At 45.0% G+C, this 22649-nt stretch overlaps 1 protein-coding gene across 1 annotated transcript in view; it reads left to right on the top strand.

The window, feature by feature from the left end:
• Nucleotides 1-22649, top strand: part of LOC138261091 (hexosaminidase D-like) — a 232438-nt gene that overhangs the window by 77121 nt on the left and 132668 nt on the right. Inside the window, exons 3-4 of the mRNA XM_069209728.1 lie at nucleotides 19076-19355; nucleotides 21133-21242. Coding sequence (XP_069065829.1) covers nucleotides 19076-19355; nucleotides 21133-21242 — 390 coding nt within the window. The remainder of the gene's footprint in view (nucleotides 1-19075; nucleotides 19356-21132; nucleotides 21243-22649) is intronic.

A 22649-nucleotide genomic window follows, 5' to 3' on the forward strand; every position in this document is an offset into this window, starting at 1 on the left:
GCCCACACACTAAGTAACTTTGCACCCAACCTTCACCAGGTGAAGGTTAGACATATAGGTGAATTATAAGTTACTTAAGTGCAGTGGTAAATGGCTGTGAAATAACATGGACGTTATTTCACTCAGGCTGCACTGGCAGGCCTGTGTAAGAATAGTCAGATCTCCCTATGGGTGGCAAAAGAAATGCTGCAGCCCATAGGGATCTCCTGGAACCCCAATACCCTGGGTACCTCAGTACCATATACTAGGGAACTATATGGGTGTACCAGTATGCCAATGTGAATTGGTGAAATTGGTCACTAGCCTGTTAGTGACAATTTGGAAAGCAGAGAGAGCATAACCACTGAGGTTCTGGTTAGCAGAGCCTCAGTGAGACAGTTAGTCATCACACAGGGAACACATACAGGGGACATACTTATGAGCACTGGGGCCCTGCCTGGCAGGGTCCCAGTGACACATAGACTAAAACAACATATATACAGTGAAATATGGGAGTAACATGCCAGGCAAGATGGTACTTTCCTACACTCAGGTCTTGTCTGCTCTAGATCAAGGAGACTGGATGGTAGCGCTGGACTTGCAGGCTGCGTATTTTCACATCCCCAGCCTACCTGCCCACAGGCATTACTTGCGGTTCAAGGGGGGCAATGAACACTTTCAGTTTACAATGCTCCCCTTCGGTCTCATCAGTGCCCCTTCGGTGTTCACAAAAGTGATGGCGGAGGTAGTAGCTCATCTGCCCAGCTAAGGGATTTCAGTCTTCCCCTACTGTGATGACTGGCTGTTGAAGGCGCCTACGCCCCTGGCTCTCGTCACCTACCTTCAGACTCCTGGATTCGCTGGGGTTCACTATAAAATTGCCAAAGTCACACCTGACTCCCTCGCAGAAGCTCCCTTTCATTGAAGCTGTTCTAGCACAATGCAGTTTCAGGCTTATCCTCCTGAGCAGCGAGTACAGGATATTCAGGTTATGATACCAATGTTTCGGCCTCTATCCTGGATTTCGGTGAGACAGAGTCTGAGGCTGTTGGGCCACATGGCCTTCTGCATCCTGTTAGTCAAGCATGCCAGATGGCATATGAGGGCTTTGAAGTGGGACCTGAAGTTCCAGTGGGCACAGCATCAGGGGAATCTCACTGACATGGTTCAGATCTCGGAGGGAACTGCAAAAGACCTGCAGTGGTGGTTAGTGAACTGCGATTGGGTCAGAGGCAGACTCCTCTCCCTTCTCCAGCCAGATCTCACAGTAGTGACAGATGCGTCACTTCTGGGATGGGGGGGGGGGGGGGCATTTGGGAAAGGTTGAGATCAGAGGTTTCTGGTGGAATCTGGACTCCATATCATTTTAATGGAGCTCCAGGCGATCAGACTGGCACTGAAAGCATTTCTTCCTGTTGTAAAAGGCAAGATAGTGCAGGTGTTCACAGACAACATTACCGCAATGTGGTACTGCAACAAGCAGGGTGGTGTGGGGTCGTGAACCCTTTATGAAGAGGCTCTGTTCTCTGGACATGGCTGAATAGCAGGGCATAACCCTGGTTGTTTAACACATGGCAGTTTCTCTGAATGCCAGTGTGGACAAACTCAGCTGTTGATGCCTAGCAGATCACAAGTGGTGTTTCCATCCGGAGGTGGCACAAGGACTCTTTCAGCTGTGGGGAGGTCCTTAGTTAGGTCTGTTTGCCTCTGCAGAGAACGTGCAATGCCAGCAGAATTGCGCATTGAAGTTTCCAAGGCGGCAATCGCTCTGTTCATCGCGAGTGGAGTTCAGGACTCCTGTACGCCTTTCCGCCCACACCACTTCTGCCCACAGTTCTCAAGAAGATCAAGAACAACCGGGCCCAGTTAATCCTAGTGGCTCTGGACTGGGCACAGAGAGTCTGCTATCCCGTGCTTCTGAAAATGAGCATCGATCCTCCGATCAGACTGCCCCTTTGGGAAGATCTTCTGTCACAGCAGCTGGGAAAGGTTCTCCTCCCAAAGTCTAAAGTTATTTTGGCAGCCAGGCATTCCTCCGCTAAGACGGTATACGCCTGCCGTTGGAAACGCTTTGTACATTACTGTGCAGAAAGATCTATTGATCCTCTTTCTGCTTCTCTTTCTGATATCCTTCTCTTTATACTATCCCTTACTCAGCAGGGTTCTGCCTTGCGCACTCTCATAGGCTATCTTTCCACCTTAATGGCATTCCTTCAGCTGCCTGATCAGCCCTTCACTTTTCAGGTCCCCTATTGTACATGAATTTCTTAAAGAGCTTGTACATATGTTTCCCCCTACGCCCTTTGTTATGCCTCAATGGGACTTAAATCTGGTCCTCACATTTCTCATGTATGCTCCCTTTGAGCCCTTACACAACTGTCCCCTCTGGCTGATCGCCATCAAGACAGCCTTCTTAGTGCCAATATCTGCCAGGAGGGTAAGTGAGATGCAAGCTCTTTCATATAAACCACTGTATCTCACTATGGGGGTCATTACGACCCCGGCGGTCGGTGCCGTAGTGGAGGTATTACCGCCAACAGGCTGGCAGTACATACCTCTACTATTATGACATTCGCAAACCGCCAAGTTAACACACCGACCGCCATGGCGGTAACAACTGCTAGGCTGGAGACTACAGTCTCCAGCCCGGCGGCTGTAACTCGGCCGCCCATGGCATTTTGACCCCGCCCACTGCCATGGTTTCTGTGGTTTCTGTACCGCCACAGAAACCATGGCGGTAGGCATTATCCGTGCCAGGGAATTCCTTCCCTGGCACTGATAGGGGTTTCTCCCACCCCTTCCCCTCCCCAGAGCCCTCCCCCACCCTCCCCCTCCTGACCCCCAAATATACACACATACACGCACATACATACACACCCATACACACACACCCATACACACACGCATACACACATTCACCCACGCATGCATACATTCATACACACTCACAGCAACACTCACGAACAAACATCCAGGCAAACGCGCAATCACACAACACAAAATGCATGTACACGCACCCCCTCTCATGCATGCACGCATTACACACGCATGCACGCATTCACACAGTCACAAACACCCCCACACACGCACACAACATCCCCTCTCCTGTCCGAGAACCTGACTTACCTGCTTGCAGTGGGTCCTCTGGCAGGAGATGGGACGCAACGCTGCTGCCAGCATCAGCATCCACCAGCAAAACACCACCAGGCCGTATCATGGAACATGATATGGTAGGTGGTGTTTTGCTGGTGTACGCCACCTTACCGCCATGACCGCCGCCGGTATTCTGCCAGCCTTCTGGCAGTATTCCTACTACGGTCATAATTCCATGGACGGTCGGTAGCCACGGCCGCCGTATGTTGGCGCCCGTCGCAGTGGTGGTAGGCGGCGTTTGCCGCCAATGTCGTAATGAGGTCCTATGTTCCCAGACGAGGTGGTTCTCAGAACCTGTGCTTCTTTCCTTCCCAAGGTGGTGACCCTATTTCATCTGGGTTAGTATATCACCCTACCCACCTTCTTTGCGCCACCGTATCCTGCTAAGGAAGAGGAGCGACTCCACCGACTGGACCCAAAAAGTGCGTTGTCGTTCTACCTTGACCTCACAAAAGAGTTCTGGGTGGATGACCTACTCTTTGTGGGGTACTTGGGAGCAAAGAAGGGTCGAGCAGTGCAGAAACTAACCATTACACACTGGGTCGTTCTCTGCATTAAGATCTGCTGCTCACTGGCCAAGAAGCAGCCTCCTGAGGGCTCATTGTACCAGGGGCAAAGCTGCTACCACTGTGCTTTCACGGGGTGTTCCAGTCTTGGATATCTGTCAGGCAGCAACTTTGGCATCCTTGCACATGTTTGCAAACCACTGCTGCTTGGACAATCAGGTCCGGAGAGACGGACACTTTGCCCATTCGGCCCTACACGACTTTCTAGTGTAAGAAGATCTATCCGCAGCCCACTGCCGGGAGGTTTTGGCTTGGGTATCTATTCTAAGGTAAGGAATCTGCAGCTAGAAGTCTCTATCAGATGAACAAGTTACTTACCTTCATTAACGCATTGTCTGGGAGAGAGTCTATCTAGCTGCAGATTCCTTACACCCGCTCATAGCTCCACGCTCTGCAGATATGTCTAATAGGGTCAGGGATTGTCCCTTTCAGGGCCCTATTGTTTTGCACAGAAGAACTGTTAGTTCTATCCATGGTTCTGCTCTTCTGGCGTGGAAGTTTGTGGGAAAAATGACTGATGTACGCGTGCCTAGGTGGTGCCTTTATAGGCGACCGTGACGTCACAGACGGCTCCAACGATGCAGATGACGCCCCACAGATCTGAACAACGCTACCCAACGGCACGTGCATAATACTGCTCAGCAAAAATTCCGGACTCCAAGCTGAGGCTGGGAAATTCTAAGGTAAGGAATCTGCAGCTAGATAGAGTCTCTAACAGATAATACATTAAAGAAGGTAAGTAACTTGTTCGTCAAAACCAGAATGCTGACAACCAATGTCAGACCTACCAACTTTGCCACTGCTTGTTTATTTTTATGTTTCCCATAAACATGATTCACAGATTTTTCCATTACGTATATTTTTTGGAAATACTAGCATGCATCAACACATTTTACTGAATGATGCTTCAAAGAAATGGTACCTAAAGTTCAACAGTAGTTCCTCAAAACATTTATCTTAGTTCATTAACTTTCCCATGCAGTCTAACAGATATAGGAAATAGATACTGACGCACACCTCACGGGTGGGGTGCTACACCTATTATTTATGATAAATACGGGATGATTAGTCAGCTATGCAAGGCACTCAGGCTTCTTAATTGTGGGCACCCACACTTAAATGGGAAGACTCACTAGGTAAAGAGCTCAGATTTTGAGTGAGACAGGATTAGACTCGTTCCTCAGAACCTCTCCAGAAACGCTAGGCTTATAAATAAATATATATATTTTTAATTCAACCAGTGTTCAATTTGTAAAATAATGAGTGCCGGTGTCCAAAAGCACTGCTCACAAGCCTGGCCGGTGCTATCAAATGTCAGCATGCCAAATACCAAGGCTGTTATTGCTGAGTCCACCTCAGGCCTCTTTCTACCACTGCCTGACACACTCTGGCTCTTTATCTGACTCCTGCAGTTTCCTGCCTTTTCCCCTTTTTACCTATGTTTCTTTCTCTTCTTCCTTCTTTCCTGTATTTGTGTCTTTCCCTTTCTTGCTCTCGAAAAATGTCCGATGAGGAAAAATACTTTCAGTTCCCCAAACAGTGTGTTCCGGTGGCCACCACTGGGAACCATAGGCTCAAATTAAGTACTGTATGTAACTATTTGCACCAAACATATTTACTCCTCTTGAGGTTACAAACAATTTACAGAAAGATTTGTAGTTACTGCCCCAAGTGTGGGGCACCAAAGGGCAACTTTTATCACATATTTAATTGTGTGGAAGTTTGATGGACTACTGGGAAAAGTTACAAGATCCCAGGATCAAGCTACACAGTCCCTTGATTTGTTTTCTGGGAGAAATGCCCAGAGCCAAGAATGTTAAAATAGAGAGTAAGTGTTTGTAGCATAGGTGGCTGTAGATACACATGCTTGGCAAACTCCTCTCATCTAGTGTTGTGTTTAGACTTTTGCAAGTTTTTTTATCTTCAAAGAATTCTCTCGAGTCAAAAGATGTGGTGTGACTCCTTGTCTCGGCCTACATTGCCCATAGGCAAAGACTCCATGTTAGATTGTTTTTTTTTTTTGCCTGATTTTGGACTTATACTAAGTTGTCTCCAAGTTTGGTTCCTTTCCGATCCTGTTGTGCCAAATTCAATAGTGCTCCATTCTTTTTGTCTCCTGAAGAACAAATATCTTTGACAGTGATGAAGAACATCAGGGATGCCACAGGCATCAAGGCCTCCAGCCCCTGTAGGACCAAAAGTCATCTTCAGTCCTCCATTGCCAGAGAGTGCTGCATGTGTGATGAAGCAGGCACCCTTTCAAAACTGCCCCTGCTGCAATTTGAATTGCCCATGGGCAGATCAGTGTGAAGTGTGCAACTTGTGCCTGTCCCATGACCATGACAATGCCTCATGTGCATTATGCCTTGCATTCAGATCCAAGAAGACACTAAATAAAATGAAGACCATCAAGCCGACACCGTAGAGAGGTCCTTGCACCTAGACCACGCCGAGAATCAGGAGTATTCCAACAGCTCCAGAAACCTAGACCACCAAGACAGGGGCCCAAAAGAAGTCGGATGACGAGGTAGAGCACTGTTCCTGTTGAAGTTAGACGTCTGGCCTGGAGAACGGATGCAAACCAAGGCTAAGCCATGGGCACCCGTCACATTTGATCTCCAGTAGGCACCCGGGAAAGGGTTTGGAGCCAAGCTGACGTCCACCCAAGAATGTCGACTTATCAACCACTGAACCGAAACCATTCCAAGATCACCTAACCATATCTGTCCCACTCAAACAAACACCCAAGACGTCTGTGCTCGTGCATAAGACTGTGTTTGGAACCTTCCTCCAAGCCTCTGTCCCGGGAGCTGGCACAAAATAAGCAGAAGGACAGAGCTAACAGTCCTCCCCCTCTGCAGGAAACCACACATCTACCTCCACCACTATCCACACCTCACCCCTACCTCCACGGCCATGCGCACCACCACCACTACTACCTCTACTAGAGTCTCCAGAGGGGTCTTCTGTATTCTGATCACATCCAAATAGTCCATTTGGTCCGTTTGACCCAATCAGTCAATCAAAACTTTATTGTTTCGTTAATTAAAACCATAACAATGTAAGAAATCAGCAATAAGCAATAATCTAAAATAATTCTTAATGAGCACCTATACCTTGAAGAGCAATGAAATGAATCAGCGGTAAACCAATACATTATTAAAAATATAAATTATGTCGTAACTTAGCAACCCAACTAAAACCTTTTGAAACAAGGACCTAAGCTTGTGCAGAACACGATCTTAGTTAATTAAAACCTTTTCACAGGCCATAATATTCATTGATACAATTTAAAATCCACGGTCTATTAATCTATACAAATCTTAAGACCTTAAATAAAATGTCCATTACATGTCGATGATACATACATAAAGCTTAAGTAGAAGTCCTACCATACAATTATCTCCTTGGCTAAGACCTTATTGACTAACGAACTCAGTGTGTGGTTGACATCTTGTCAGATATTAGCCTAATGGCAAGAAGTCAAACTTGTTCCACATCCACTACTGATTTTAGCATGCTCTGGGCTTCCAGTTTTTTTGAGGCTTGCCTTAGAAACTTTACTAACCTAACATTCAATGAAGGATCTGAGGAATTAAAACAGGTGATCACAGCCTGCCTACAAGAACGTATAAGCCTCTGATTGAACAAGACCTTGAGGTGCCTTCTTCGTTCTTGCCTTAAGCTTTGGCATATACAAATCAGGTGTAACACACCCCCTACTCCACTCCCACATAGGAAGCAAGATGACATTAATCCTAAGCTTGCCCTTTGTGCAAAATTTTGACCTCCTGGGAGTTGACCAAATATTTATTTATTTAATAAATAGGTATTTTACCTTTTTTGACCAACCCCGGTCCAAATACACCTGCCATTTTAGCATTTTGTATTCCCTGATTGTAAACCACGAATGGGATCTACCTTCAAGGAGTCTCTTAGCCATAACCAGGGATTTTTTCTTTACCATACGATTTATTATTTTTTTAAAAGCAGTCACTGACAAACTCTGATCCCATAAAGAGCGGACACCCAGGTCATCCAAAGACTGGTCATAATGTAACCGTGAGTGGGATCTTGGGTCCATATTTAGCTCATTCCAAAGAGCTTTACTTAAACCATTTTCGTTTGCAAGTCGCACGCTTTTCTAAAGTTTAATATAAGCCCCCTGTCCGTTTGACCCATGATGAGTGCTCAGGTCCAGGTAACATTGATAATTCCTGAGACACTTTTAATGTAAACCTGCCCGGGTGATCCTGATTTATGCCACTATCGAGGGACAGCCTCATATTCTGATGATACGTTGGCCTGTCATAAGGTGACTGAAAGAACTGTAGCCTTCCATAAGGTGGGCATGCATGTCACCCAAGAAAACGAGGGGAGGAAATAGTGTAGACGGTCAAGGTCAAGGTCATGTTCAGTTTCACCATTTGCTGTCATCACTAGCGTTATGCCTGGGTCTCTATCTCTGGGCTTCATCCAGCGGTCTATCACTGGCTTCACAAGCTCCCATTAGAGAGGGAGAAACTTTTCGCCCACGGATGCTGAAAAAGAAAGAAAAAAATAAATCTATGGCGGCACTGCAAACCACCCCTCTTTCATAAACAGCAGCCTATTGGGAAAACAAAAGCAACTAAGCCTGAGCAGCCACGCTCCTACCAGCAAGCAGGAAGGGGGTTACAACAAAGGCTTCTAAAGGGGTAAGGGCAAAGGTGGTTTCAGGGAAGGAGCTACTACTGCCTGATCTCGCCCCCCCCCCCCACAAAGCCCCATCCCACGTCCCTCAATCACTGTGCAGGGGAGGATACATGACTAGTGGGTTCAACCTGGCTGTTGCTTTAAAGAACACAGCCCCTCCCAACATCCCACTCCATACACATGCTCTCGCCAAGGGACATCTCTTTGTCCTTCAGGAAGAAAAACATGACCTCCTGCAGAGGCCACCACAGAGTGGGTGCCCCCGCAACATCATCAGAAACTTTTTGCATGACAACTCTACAGAATGCCATCCCACTTCTTCAATTACATAGCAATTCTCATTCTCAACGACTCCTGTTTACACACCTATCCACTCTGCTCATGGACTGTACCTTCGCTTTGTGGTAACTGGACAACACAACCAATTCAAAGTACTTACTTTTGGTTCACCACATCACCTCGAGTGTTTGCGAAGTGCCTAGCAGTAGGGACTGCAAATTTGCTAAGGGATGGCGTTCATGTTTTCCCCTACCCTGATGACTGGCTGATCATGGGTGTGTTATGCTGCAAAATCAGAAATATTTGTTCAGTACTGCAATTTGAAGAACCTGGACCCTTGGTAATCTCCTGTCCAGACCATAATTAGTTATCTCTCGCTCTTGCAAAAGGAAGGCTTTTCCTACACTTTCATTTTCTTACAGTTACACTTAGCTGCAGTCACAAGCTACGTGCAGAATAGGGAATATTTACAACCTTTAGAATTCTGGTTGTTAAGGCCTTCATGGAGGATCTCAGGAGTGTTATACCCACTAGAGTGCCTCTGGTTACTCTATGGAATCTCTACATAGTCCTCTCAAGGCTCACAGTAGCATCCTTTGAACCTCTATATTCGTACCCCGTCTTTTCCTCTCCTGGAAGGTGGCCTTCCAGTGGCCATTACCTCTCTCAGGCACATTTGTGAACTGGAAGCACTCATTCTACAAGAAAACTTCATACAGGTCAACTGGGATTGTTATTGGAGCCATTCCCAAGTCCCTCCCTAAGTTGGTGTTGCCATTCTACCTTAACCAAACCATAGAGCTCCCAGTCTTCTTCTTGCAACTGGACTCTGTTGAGGAGAGTGTTGCACACATTAAATATCAAAAGAGTTGTTATGTATTACATTGACAAAGCAAAGCCTTTCCTTAAATCTGATTGGCTGTTTGTTGACATTTCAAAGCCTTACTTGAGGGCATCCCATCTCCAAGACAGGCAGAGCTAGGTGCACAGTTAAATGTATCCAAACTTGCTATGATTCATAAGAATGGAGAGACCATGGCCTTCCTAGGTTATATCCCACTAGCAGATATTTTTAAACAAGCCACTTCAGCAGCGCTGCAATCTTTCTTAGCCCGTCAGCAAGCCATTGTGGACCACACTGTGTTAAGATCTTTGTTCTGGATACCAGTATCACCTATACACTAGCCACTGCTTCTGGGGGGCACAACTTTACAGTCTATGCTAAGCATGGGTTCTACAGCCACAAATGACAAGAACGGAAAGTCTACTTACCCTTCAAGTATCTGATTATAGCTTGTAGAGCTGTAGATTCGGATGTGCCCGCCCTCCTCCATGTAAGCCTGTCTTTTGCAGATCTCTTACTTACTGCATTTTCACTGCACATTGCTTTTCCCTCAGCTTTCTTACGTTGACACTCAATACATACAATCACGTGCTGTGCGTAAACAGTTTGTCATGGAGTCAACACCCGACTGCAATGCACATCAAGAGGAGTCGTCATACTATGTCTTGTGACTCGAGAGACTTCTTTGAAGAAAAACAACTTGCAAACGTCTGAGCTCAACACTAGATAGCAGGAGTATGCTAAGTATGTAATTCTACAGCATCACATGGCACAAACATATGCTTACCTGGTAAATGGCATTTTTCTTATAGACCTGGTGATACTATTAGTCGTACGCTAAATATCCAGGAGTTGAAAATTGTCTGCTCTACATAGGGTGGAGAGCTGGTTGTTGGAAACAATGGGTGACTGAAATAAGTGTTGTGAGGAGCACCACTAGAGTGATGGAGGGACATGGAGAGGGGGAGTGAACAATCTAGGTGCCCAGTAAGGCACAGGACTTCACCAGCGTAGGTAAAAGGGAGAATACATAGGGGGGAGACAGTAAGTTCACACAAGCCTTGGATGCCTCATTAATGCAGTTTCCTAAAGGAGATACCTGTCCACCATAAGTATCAGGGAAACTCTTCAAAGCAAAAAAGTAGGGTTAAAAACAACGAATTAGATAGATATTTAGGTAGTAGAAAAATATGTATTAAAGGATAGATTGTCTTACAAAACATGCTGTGGGGTCATAGGAATAATTGGGAAAGATAGGCATTAAAATAATTCAAAAGATAATTGGGACAGCTTTAGTTGTTTACTTAGTTTGGATTGTATGAACAAAAAGATGAAAATGCTGATAAATGTAGACATGTTGTAACAAATGTTGATACATTGAATGAGTAAATACAGACTATCTGCAAAAATATCCTAATGTCCCTCTTGTGCGAAAGGCCAGGGTATCTAATCTGGATCCCACAGTTCTCCAGTATTCTCTTTAACTCACACACACCATGCATGTACCACACAAGCTGTATGCACACACACACACACACTACATATACACTTGGGATGTCAGTGCTAGAAGTTGGTAAGGGAATAGAAGCGGAATTCCACTCCAGTGGCACGGATTAAAAGGTCTGGTTATCATTATAGATTCACAAAGCATGGTGTGCAACCACCACTGCTGAATGTGCTAAACTGTTGCGCGGTGCGGCGCGAGCCGAGCGTTCGGCACAAGCCGGGCGTTCGGCTCGGGCCGCGCATCGCGTTCTAAAGACGCGGCGCGCCCCGAGCCTTTCCTGCACCCTGCGAGGCCCCAGAACTTACATGTGGCCTCGCTCTGCTCTCTCCCTCCGTTTTGTTGGGGTCGCCTGACCCCTCTTACCTGTTGTGGCTCCTTTCTTCTTTCTTCTGTCTTCCTTCTTTTTTCCTGGGTTTGTTTCTTGCACTTTCCTTTATGTCTTTTCCCCCTTCCCAGGTTACCCTTTTCTTCCCAGCATTCCTCCTTCCCTATTCTCTATGGTTTCTACTCCATTCTATTCTATCTACTTTTCCCTATCTAAGATGGTGTCCTTTTTCTTCCTGTGGGTCACTTCCTGTTCTGTGGTATTTAAGGGAGGTGTTTTCTTCTTTTCTTTGCGCTGCAACACTCTCTGTTCAGATGGTGTCTTCGCTCCTGATTTCCTAGCCTTTTGGTTCTGGAATTCGCCAATTCTGTGCTATTTGACTACAGTTCTTTTTGATTCCTGTTCTTCTGTTCTTGTTTTCAGGAATCTTCTGTGAATCTTCTGTTGGAGGTTTTTTCCCCTTCTTGGAAGGTTTTTTTTCCCTCTGGCGCTATTTTCTGAAGGTCCCGGTCTGTTCTTGGCGTTTCCATTGCCTACAGCACCGTGGCTACCAGAAAGAGTCGCCCCTTTTTGGGCCAAAGCCGAACCCTCAAGATCCACGCCACTAGATCTGCAGATTCCAGACGCAAGCAGCACGTGAGTCGTGACAGATTGCAGCGCCCAACCATCCCGACGTCTTCTAACACCATGGATGACACAGTGGTAGCTGCTGCAGATCCGGATCAATCTCTCCTGACGACAATTCAGCAACAAGCTCAAGAATTACAACAACTACGCAGTGAGAATGCTGCGTTACGACAGGCTTTGGCTTTCCGTAGTGGTGATGTTCCGACGCTCTCCGCCTCTACCCATCGTTTTTCTGGTGAACCAACCAAACTGTGTGAGTTCCTTGATTCCTTAACAGTGTACTTCGCCTTCCGACCCACCCAATTCTCCCATGACAGAACAAAGGTGGGTTATCTCATCAGTGCCTTATCCGGTCCTGCCTTGGCCTGGGCAACCCCGATGGTATCATCCAACTATCCGGTATTGTCGGACTATCCCGCCTTCGTGAATCGCTTCAAGCAAATGTTTAGTCGTCCGGGATTGGAGGCCTCAGCGGAAGAAGCCTTATGCGATATTCATCAAGGCTCACAAGATGTCCTTCAATACATAACACGCTTTCGTCAGCTAGCGGCAGAGACCACCTGGGTGGAACGTACTTTGGTGACTTTGTTTCGTAGAGGACTCAAAGAAGAAATAAAAGATGAACTAGTACATTCCACCAGAGTAGAAGATCTTCGTGGCCTGATGGTTCAAGCCCTTTCCATCGAGTATCGCCTTCAGGAACGGAGATCGGAGAAGAGAAGGAGTAGAGGGTCTTTCCAACCAAGCACTTCACAAGTTTATCCGCATCGTTCTGAGGAACCTCGTCTCCCTGCCAGAGACATCGAAGGAGAACCCATGCAGGTGGATACTACTCGAGGCCCTCTCTCCGCTAGCGAGCGGGAAGACAGACGAAAGAAAGGGTTGTGTCTGTACTGCGGTTCTGCCGGCCACATGCTTCGTACCTGTCCAGTACGTCTATCAAGGCCATCGGGAAACGCCACTTCCCGTCCTCTGTAAGAAGGGAGGGGACGGGATTATCAGCTATACCTTCCATCAGTTCCTTTAATAACAATACCACATCCTTGTTTATAGTACCAGTCATGTTACAATTCCCTGATGGCCGTCAAGAAAAGACTATGGCACTACTAGATTGTGGAGCTAGTGGTATTTATATGGATAAGAAGTGGGCCATTACTCAACAAGTTCCTACACAACCTAAGGAGATTCCCGAACAAGTACACACAGTGGACGGATCCTTGATATCCTCGGGTCCAGTTGATACAACTACCCTGATGCTGAGTCTACAGATCGGTAACCATCAAGAATACATCTCCTTTGATCTCATAACATCCCCCAACCATGCCATCATTCTTGGAATCCCGTGGTTCATCAGACATAATCCATATGTGAACTGGGCAACCCGGACGGTCTCTTTGTCTTCACAGTTTTGTCACGAGCACTGTTTTGCTTCTGACAAGTATTGGTCACCTAAGAGATCAATAATCACGGAAGGTACTACCGGTTCGACCATTAATACAGTCCAAGGAGTTCCTGAACACTATTTGGAGTTTCAAGATGTATTTCAAAAACCCTCCAGACCTGTGTTGCCTCCACATCGAGATTACGATTGTGCTATTCCCTTGGAACATGGCACTATCGTTCCTTTTGGAAGGATGTATTCCCTCACGGAACCTGAAAAGGAAGTACTAAAGGAGTACTTGGAAGAAAACATACAAAGTGGTCTTATTGTTCCATCGTCTTCTCCGGCCGGGGCTCCTCTCTTTTTCGTACCCAAGAAGACAAAGGATCTTAGCCCTTGCCTGGATTTTCGAGGCCTGAATAAGATAACTATTAAAGATCGTTATCCTTTGCCTCTCATCAGGGATATTCTAGAAGCAGTCAGAGGAGCTCAACGGTTTACCAAACTAGATCTACGAGGAGCCTACCACCTTTTTACGCATTAAGAAAGGAGATGAATGGAAAACAGCCTTTAGGACTCCATTTGGTCACTTTGAATACAGGGTAATGCCTTTTGGTCTTACTAATGCCCCCGCAATTTTCCAGAGATTCATGGACTCAGTGTTTTCTGATCTTCTGAACCAGACAGTTGTAATCTACCTAGATGATATTCTTATTTATTCTAGAAATCCCGAACTCCATTCTTCCCATGTGAAACAAGTCCTTCAACGACTTCGGGCACATCAACTATTTTGCAAACCAGAGAAGTGTGAGTTTGACAAGACGGAAGTCAAATATCTGGGTTATCATTTAAGTCCCACAGGCGTTGCTATGGATCAAGAAAAGGTACAAGCTATTCTAGATTGGCCTTCTCCATCTTCTATTAAAGAAACACAATGTTTTCTAGGATTAGCGAACTTCTATCGGCAATTCATCGCAGACTTTGCAAAACAAACTAGCCATATAACTCACACTTTAAAGAAGGAAAATCTAACTAAAGGGTTTGTCTGGACTAAAGCGTCCGAAACAGCCTTTCAAGATTTAAAGAAGGCATTCACTCAAGCTCCCATCTTAAGACATCCAGATACCAACAAACAATTTATTGTCGTTACCGATGCTTCTGAAAAAGCCATTGGAGCCGTCCTACTCCAACAACAAGAGGATGATGGTCTTGAACATCCTGTTTTCTATTTGTCTCATATACTCTCTATTGCAGAACAACATTACTCAGTACTGGAAAGAGAATTATTGGCTCTGAAAACAGCTTGCATAGAATGGAGACAGTTTCTGATGGGTTCCAAGGAGCCTTTTGAAGTGAGAACAGACCATCGTAACTTACAATGTTTACGAAATTTCGTATGCCAGAATAGTCGTCAAGCTCGTTGGGCCTTCTTCTTCAGCCAGTATGATTTCTACATTACTTATATTCCTGGCTCCCAAAACATTCTGGCTGATGCTCTGTCTCGTCGTTATCCAGATTGTACTCCTGCCCCAGCTCAACATCTACTGGAACCTAATAAGATCATTGGGGTAGCTCAGTCTTTTCTGGAGGAGGTACAACTGGAATACTCCAATCTATCTGATGACGAAGTAGAGAATTTAAGACCTCTATTACATAAGAGACAAGGATACTATTATTATCAAGATCTGTTATTCCTTCCTACTAACAGAGTTAGAGAAAAAGCATTACAAATGTGTCATGATTCACCGGTTGCTGGTCATAGAGGCATCAAGGCCACACAAGAACTTCTTTCACGATTTTTCTGGTGGCCTACCTGGAAACTGGATATTGAAAGATACGTTCAGGCTTGTCCCACATGCGCTCAAGTCAAGATTCCCCGAACCAGACCTGCAGGATTACTTCAGCCTTTGCCTGTTCCGCCAACTCCATGGCACACACATCTCTACTGATTTTATGTGTTCGCTACCACCTTCAGCAGGAAACCGGGTAATCATGGTCACTGTGGATTCCTTTACTAAGATGGCTCACTTCACTGCCCTGAAAAAGCTACCTACATCCCAAGAACTAAGCCAGATATTCATCAACCATATCTTCCGTCTTCATGGACTTCCACATACCATTATATCCGATAGAGGACCTCAGTACATTTCCCTGTTTTGGAGATATTTTTGTAAAACACTTAATATCAATAGAGCTCTGTCTTCGGGCTTCCATCCTCAGACCAATGGACAGACCGAGCGTCTGAATCAAGGATTAGAACAATACCTTCGTTGTTTTTGCAACTCTACTCAAAGCAACTGGAACACTTATCTCCCTATTGCTGAATTCTCCTACAATAATTCTGTCCATAGTGCCTCCAAGACCACTCCTTTTTTCTGTTCTTATGGCTTTCATTCTACCTCTTTCCCTACTTCTTCTCAGTCTCTCTCTCCCCTGCCCGCTATTACTTATTTTTCCAAACGCCTTCTACAAATCCATAGACTAATTCGATCCAATCTATTACACACCAAAAGATATATGAAGAAAGTAGCAGACAAGAAACGTAGGACCACTCCGGACTACCATCCACAAGATACAGTTTGGCTTTCTTCTAAATTCTTACCCTCACGTCTTTCTCAGAACAAGTTCACACCTCGCTATTACGGGCCTTTCCGTATTCTCCAGTTGCTTAATCCTGTCACTGTCCGTCTTCACTTGCCTCACACGTGGAAGATTCATCCAGTCTTTCATGTCTCCCAACTCAAACCTTATGTGCCGGATCCTTATTCTCGTCAGTTTTCCTGTCCTCCTCCTGTCTTAGTGGATGATGTTCCTGAATATGAGGTTCAGGAAATTTGTGACTCTCGACTTTTTCACAAACGTCTGCAGTATCTGATTCATTGGAAGGGTTATCCTCTCAGTGAATGTTCTTGGGAAGATGCATCTTCTGTTCATGCACCTCTTCTGATTCAGCGCTTTCACCGTTTATTTCCTCTCAAACCAGGGCCTTCGGGAGGGGGGCCTACTGTCGCGCCGCGCGGTGCGGCGCGAGCCGAGCGTTCGGCACAAGCCGGGCGTTCGTCTCGGGCCGCGCATCGCGTTCTAAAGACGTGGCGCGCCCCGAGCCTTTCCTGCACCCTGCGAGGCCCCAGAACTTACATGGGGCCTCGCTCTGCTCTCTCCCTCCGTTTTGTTGGGGTCGCCTGACCCCTCTTACCTGTTGTGGCTCCTTTCTTCTTTCTTCTGTCTTCCTTCTTTTTTCCTGGGTTTGTTTCTTGCACTTTCCTTTATGTCTTTTCCCCCTTCCCAGGTTACCCTTTTCTTCCCAGCATTCCTCCTTCCCTATTCTCTATGGTTTCTACTCCATTCTATTCTATCTACTTTTCCCTATCTAAGATGGTGTCCTTTTTCTTCCTGTGGGTCACTCCCTGTTCTGTGGTATTTAAGGGAGGTGTTTTCTTCTTTTCTTTGCGCTGCAACACTCTCTGTTCAGATGGTGTCTTCGCTCCTGATTTCCTAGCCTTTTGGTTCTGGAATTCACCAATTCTGTGCTATTTGACTACAGTTCTTTTTGATTCCTGTTCTTCTGTTCTTGTTTTCAGGAATCTTCTGTGAATCTTCTGTTGGAGGTTTTTTCCCCTTCTTGGAAGGTTTTTTTTCCCTCTGGCGCTATTTTCTGAAGGTCACGGTCTGTTCTTGGCGTTTCCATTGCCTACAGCACTGTGGCTACCAGAAAGAGTCGCCCCTTTTTGGGCCAAAGCCGAACCCTCAAGATCCACGCCACTAGATCTGCAGATTCCAGGCGCAAGCAGCACGTGAGTCGTGACATAAACCCATGACTTGGGCGTTAGTCCCTTGTTTGCCAATGAGGATGCACTTTGGGCACCCCTGCAGGTCACAGGAGGGGGTCCAAAAGACTTTAATCATGTTAATGGACAGAAGTAGGGCTCTGCATACATGCTTAGATTAATGGGATGCCAGGTCAAAATATACACCAGGATTGCCAGATACTTGTGGTTGGACTTTTAAGGCGGGGGAACATGGCTATACACCAGGTAGTCGACATCCTAATCCCAACATGCTTTATTCTTCCCTTGTGCCATTTCTAAGTGTTGCAAGTAGGAGGTGTTATATCTCTTGGCACAATATTTAAAGCATCTGTTATTTCACCTGATACTTCATCATTTAGTACAAACTTGCTCTCGTGTAGGCACTATATGATATGCTCACTATTTTTTTGTGGCACAAATGTACCTACTTTGCTTGTATTGTATTGTAATGTACTTATCATTTATAGAGTGCTGTGTTACTCAGCAGCTGTCCTGGTGCTAAAAACTGCAGAGAGAACATGGCAAGCATATGACCTCAATTAACCAGTTTCAGGTTGTTATAGCTTATGCAGCTAGTTTTTAATGCCTTACAGAAAGTCAATATCTTAGTTTCAGATCTTAAATAAAACAGCAGGGTGTTCCATGTCTTAGTTCCCATCACAGCAAAAGATATACGCCCACCGGACCTAGTGTGCTTGACTTGGTGTACCCTGGTTATGAAGTCAGTGGTTGATCTTAACTCAAAAGTGGGACAGTAGTGTTGAAGTTTGTATTGGAGATAGACCACTCCCAGGCGGTGAAAAGCTCGAAAAAAAGCCACACAGCATTGAAAAGAAACCTCTTGTCAACTGGTGACGTGTTTTGATCCTTCAGTGCATCAGTGGTCAAGGCTTTTTGAGGGCTTTGTAGGGCAGCTTAGCAGCAAAATTTTGTATGCCTTACAATCGCTTAATGAAGCTTTGGGAATTCAGCCAAGTGTAAAGAGTTGTTGTAACCGAGGTGACTCAGTATAGTCGTCTGAACCAGCAAGGCAATTGTCTTTGCTGGTAAATGTGGTAGAATCTTGTGTAACAGTCTTGAAAGAACGCAGCTGTTGGCTGACAGCTGGGTTACTTGCCTTGTCAGATAAGTTAGCGTCAAAATGAAATCCAGGATTATGGACTGAGGCTGAAGGTACTGGCGGTTATGCTTCTCCTAATTCAGTTGGCCAAAGGCTAGGTGGTACTCTAGGCATTTTTGTGTAGTGAACAATTTTCTGATGAAGCACCGAAATGTAATTTTTTGTTTCAGGGGAAGACTGCTTTTGGCTGCTGTTGTGGACTTTGAAATTAGAGGGGTTTTTTTAGTTCCATTTCAGAACTGTCTTTAAAACCTGCAACCTATTGTTCATAATTTTGGAAGCATGTGCTGTAAAAACTATAGCCATGCACCATTCTGTTCTAAGCTTTCATATGTCTCACTTCCATTCATAAGTGCCTTCTGAGAGTTTTTCGTATTGTTTTGCACTCTCTTGGTTGGTGACTCAGTACACCCCCACTAAGGATCATTTGCTGTGAAACGTCTAGGATTGATCCTCCCTACTCAGAGTCAAGGATGGGTCCCCCTGATGTGACCCCTAAAATAGAAATGGTCCGAGCTTTCAGTAATATGAAAATCAAGATTTTATAAAAGACAAATGCAGGTGCTAATGGTGATAGTAGAAAAACAATTGCACATAATATCAGCCTCCAGTCGTGACATTAAATCTTGGTTCACTAGCGACCGTATAATCTCTTGTATGTCTGGACCAATGAACATTTTTCATATTCCAGCTCATCTTAGTCCTCTGCTGTTCGCTGTATCAATTTCACATTGACCTATGAAAGTAATGCACTTATGTGTGACAGTTGTTTTTCTTTTATTTTGTACAGATCCTCAAGTATTTTGCGTCTCCCCAGGTTGGATGAAGTGCAGGCTCCCAAACCAAAAAAACCTCAGAATTTGTTTTGGGAGAAAACCCCAGCCATTGATGCTGTACATGATGAGGAGAGGAAGGAACTGCCTCCTGAACCCCCAAAAGAAGAGGCTGCTAAAGCAAAGGAAGATGCACCGGTTAAAAATGTTCCACCGCCCCCCAAGGACTTTACACAGATGAGGCTTGTTCACCTGGACCTCAAGGGGGCTGCTCCCAAAGTATCCTATTTTGAACAGGTGGGACACCCGAGTTGAGACAGAGAAAGCCTGTTTTATGAGATGTGCAGTCATGTGTCAGTGCATGTTAGTCCCTAGGTGCTAGGAAACCTGAGCTCAAGGGGTTAAAATCATGCTGTGAAATAAATTGCCATTAGGCAAACGCACCTGAACATATGCAAAATGAGGATCAAAGATAGGCAGTGGGTAAGTCGTCTAAGAGTCGTGTTGGACGGTGTCTTTGAGCAGCAGAAAGATGGAGAAGAGCTAAGCCGTAAAGACGAGTGTAAGAAGAGGAAATAAACAGAACATTGAGTCCGAGGGGAAGGAATTTTAGATGCAACAAAAGAGTAATTTGAAGTGGTAGAGAGTAGTTCTCAAGAATCAGAGTGAGGCAGTGTTTTTGGAATCAATAGGAAGGAGATTTGTAACATCATTGGGGTGTCATAGAACCAGATATTGGGGGTGTAATGAAAATGCTTTGCGTATTACAAGGAGTTCTGATAGAGAGCGGGCTCTAAATCTGAACTACAGGTCCCGGAAAAGGCACGCAGCCAGGGCAACAGCAGGTTGAAGGCGTTGATTCACAATATATAAATATATTTCTGCTATCCAATACACATATGGAATAGCAGAAGAGGCATCAAACACCCATTGACCTCCCAGATTACATCACAGCGTTGACTGCTTGGCTCCCCCATAGCTCATCAGCAGTCTTGTGTTTGCTTCTGACAGCTGTGGGAATGGTACTAAAAGTAAACATGAAGCTTAGAGCCCTGTTTGCCTGCATGACCCCCGAGATCAAAGGTTAGCAATGCAGAACTAAATATCACCACCAAACTGCATGGATGGCAGCAGCCTTTCATGACTATCACTAATTGACATGCATGAGAGAGTGCTTGGGCAGTCAGAGGAAGGTTAGAGGAGTTTGAGAGGGGAGCTACAAATAAAAGGAGAGAAAGAAAGGGGTTTGATGGTGTAGGCTTTGGAAATATTGTGATTTGATTGATTGATGCCTTCAGTGGGCGAGATCATTTAGTAAGAAGTGAAGAGATTAGTCTCAGAGGGGGAGTGGGGGCTTTGGACTCAAAGCTAATTATGAATAGTGGCTCTTACAGGCAATTCAGTTGATAGTATGTGCGATGAAACCTTCTGAACATAACCAAGATTAGTGGCAGCAACGTGGAGTCATACCTTTTGGGGCAGAGAAAGAGCACTGTCAGGTGTAGGCAGAGGAGTAAGTAGTCACAGGTGTAGGCCTTTTATTCCCTAGAGCAGAGCATCTTTAGACCAACACAAACTGGCCACTACATTATTATTATTCTAGGTTTCTCATTGAACGTTAGACAGGGTTGAACCAGCCATTTACAATTTTCTCAGGAAAGAGCAAAAAACATCTAAATGGACCCCCAAACACAGGGGTTGATTAAGTATGCATTCTGGGTTTGGCATGAATTAGAGCAACCATTTTGAGAAGGCAGTCAAAGGAGCAAGCAGTGAAGCTGGACGTAATCCCTTTCCTTTTTCTTCTAACCCTCGCAGGGTCCTACACTTACACTTGTGATAACCTTTTTCACATTTGTCAGGAGGGCTGGAGCAAGTTGACTGTCTTGTTTCCTGTCTGGTGGCAGGGATCGACATGATTTACGAGTAACCTTTTATCCCATTGCATCCGCAGTTGCTGGGAGGGGAGGTAGTTGCCCGCTAGGTTTGGCTATAGTAGTAGTTCCAGGCCATCCCTGGCTTGGATACTGGCTGAGCAGATACAGTCACTGATCTTTGATGATGTGTCCTGCAGGTGTTCCCGCTCTTTGCCAAGCTTGGTGCCAATGGGCTTCTGATAGAGTATGAAGACATGTTTCCTTTTCACGGGGACCTCGAGATTCTCAGATCTCCGTATGCCTACAGGTAAGGCACAGTCATGGCTTCCTCAGTCAATGTAGGAGTTAGTTGTCACGCTCTGGTGATTTGTATAGCAAGACCTGATCTTGTGTGAAAGTGAGGGGTTTTGCTGCAAGAAGACCCTAGAAGAAACAGAGACTCAAGCTTTGGCTTTGGCTAGGTAGTCGCTAAACACACAGTGAGGTTTTTTTAAGTGTTTCTCAAAAAGTAACCCCTCAGCACCAAGGAGACCGGGTATTGCTAATCAGAAATCAAAACCCTAAAGTCACACAATCACAAATAAGCCCATGCACTCTGATTCAGTATACTGTTTGAACATGTGAAGCACAATACCACAACCACCTAGAATTTCATTTCCAATATTTGTTACAATACTTTGTCAGTTCATCATGTTTTTGCCATAAGCAGAGTCACGTGCATAAAAAACATAAAATCACATACAATTATTCACTAAGCATAAAACAGGAAGAAATATAAACATGAGCTATAAAAGTAGACCTAAAAAAATGCATATCCATTATTTCATGTCACCGTACGATTTCATTTTTCATACACAACTTGATCATTGCTAATAGATAATGCAACAGTTCTTCGTCAACCCGGTTCATTGATATGAGAGTCTAAAACCACTTTCCTCAAGACTCATGAAATAAATATTCTCCCTACGTTGAAAAATTAGATCACAAAAAATACATTAAATCCAGAATCTTGTGTAAAAACTTCACAATGGCACATCTACATTGAAAAACCCACTATGGGTTAAACGGACGTCCTTCTAGGTAACATCCTTGTTTTTATAAATCATAAGCAATAAACAAATTACTACTTCCAATCTCAAACTTCTTGTTATAATGCCACCTTGATAGCACCACAAAGACAAAAACCTTGCAACAATAAGCCTTCCTATCTTTCCCTCTTAGACCACCGCCCAACGGTGCGCCTTTGCATCTCTCCTTCTCAAACTTCACCTTGTGCTGCCCAACATCAAATGATACCCTTCAAATGACTCCATTATGTAAATAGTTGTCTTCTCCACTGATAAGAGGTAGGTTGACTCTGTCTACCCAACCACTTTGTTATCCCTTGTAATTGTGCCATGAGGCAGAACAAATTAGATTGCAACAGTTTATTAAAAAAGGGTATTTTGAAAGAGCTTGTGCTTTATCAACTAATGACTGTATTGGCTGGTTTGGCTGGTTGCCCCTGCTTGAATCCACCTCACATAGTGGCAGTCTAGCCATCCACAATTACTGCCTGCAGCTATACATCATCACCAACCACAGCTATTATTTTAATCATAAACTGACAACCCACTGTAGGCTTTTTTTAATCTTACCCCACTAGGACAACTTGAGAATGTATCCACTATTTCCCCCTTCATCTCAACAGCACAACCATGACAACCAGTTCACA

This window comes from Pleurodeles waltl, chromosome 10, assembly GCF_031143425.1.
Source record: "Pleurodeles waltl isolate 20211129_DDA chromosome 10, aPleWal1.hap1.20221129, whole genome shotgun sequence".
Classification (NCBI taxonomy): domain Eukaryota; kingdom Metazoa; phylum Chordata; class Amphibia; order Caudata; family Salamandridae; genus Pleurodeles; species Pleurodeles waltl.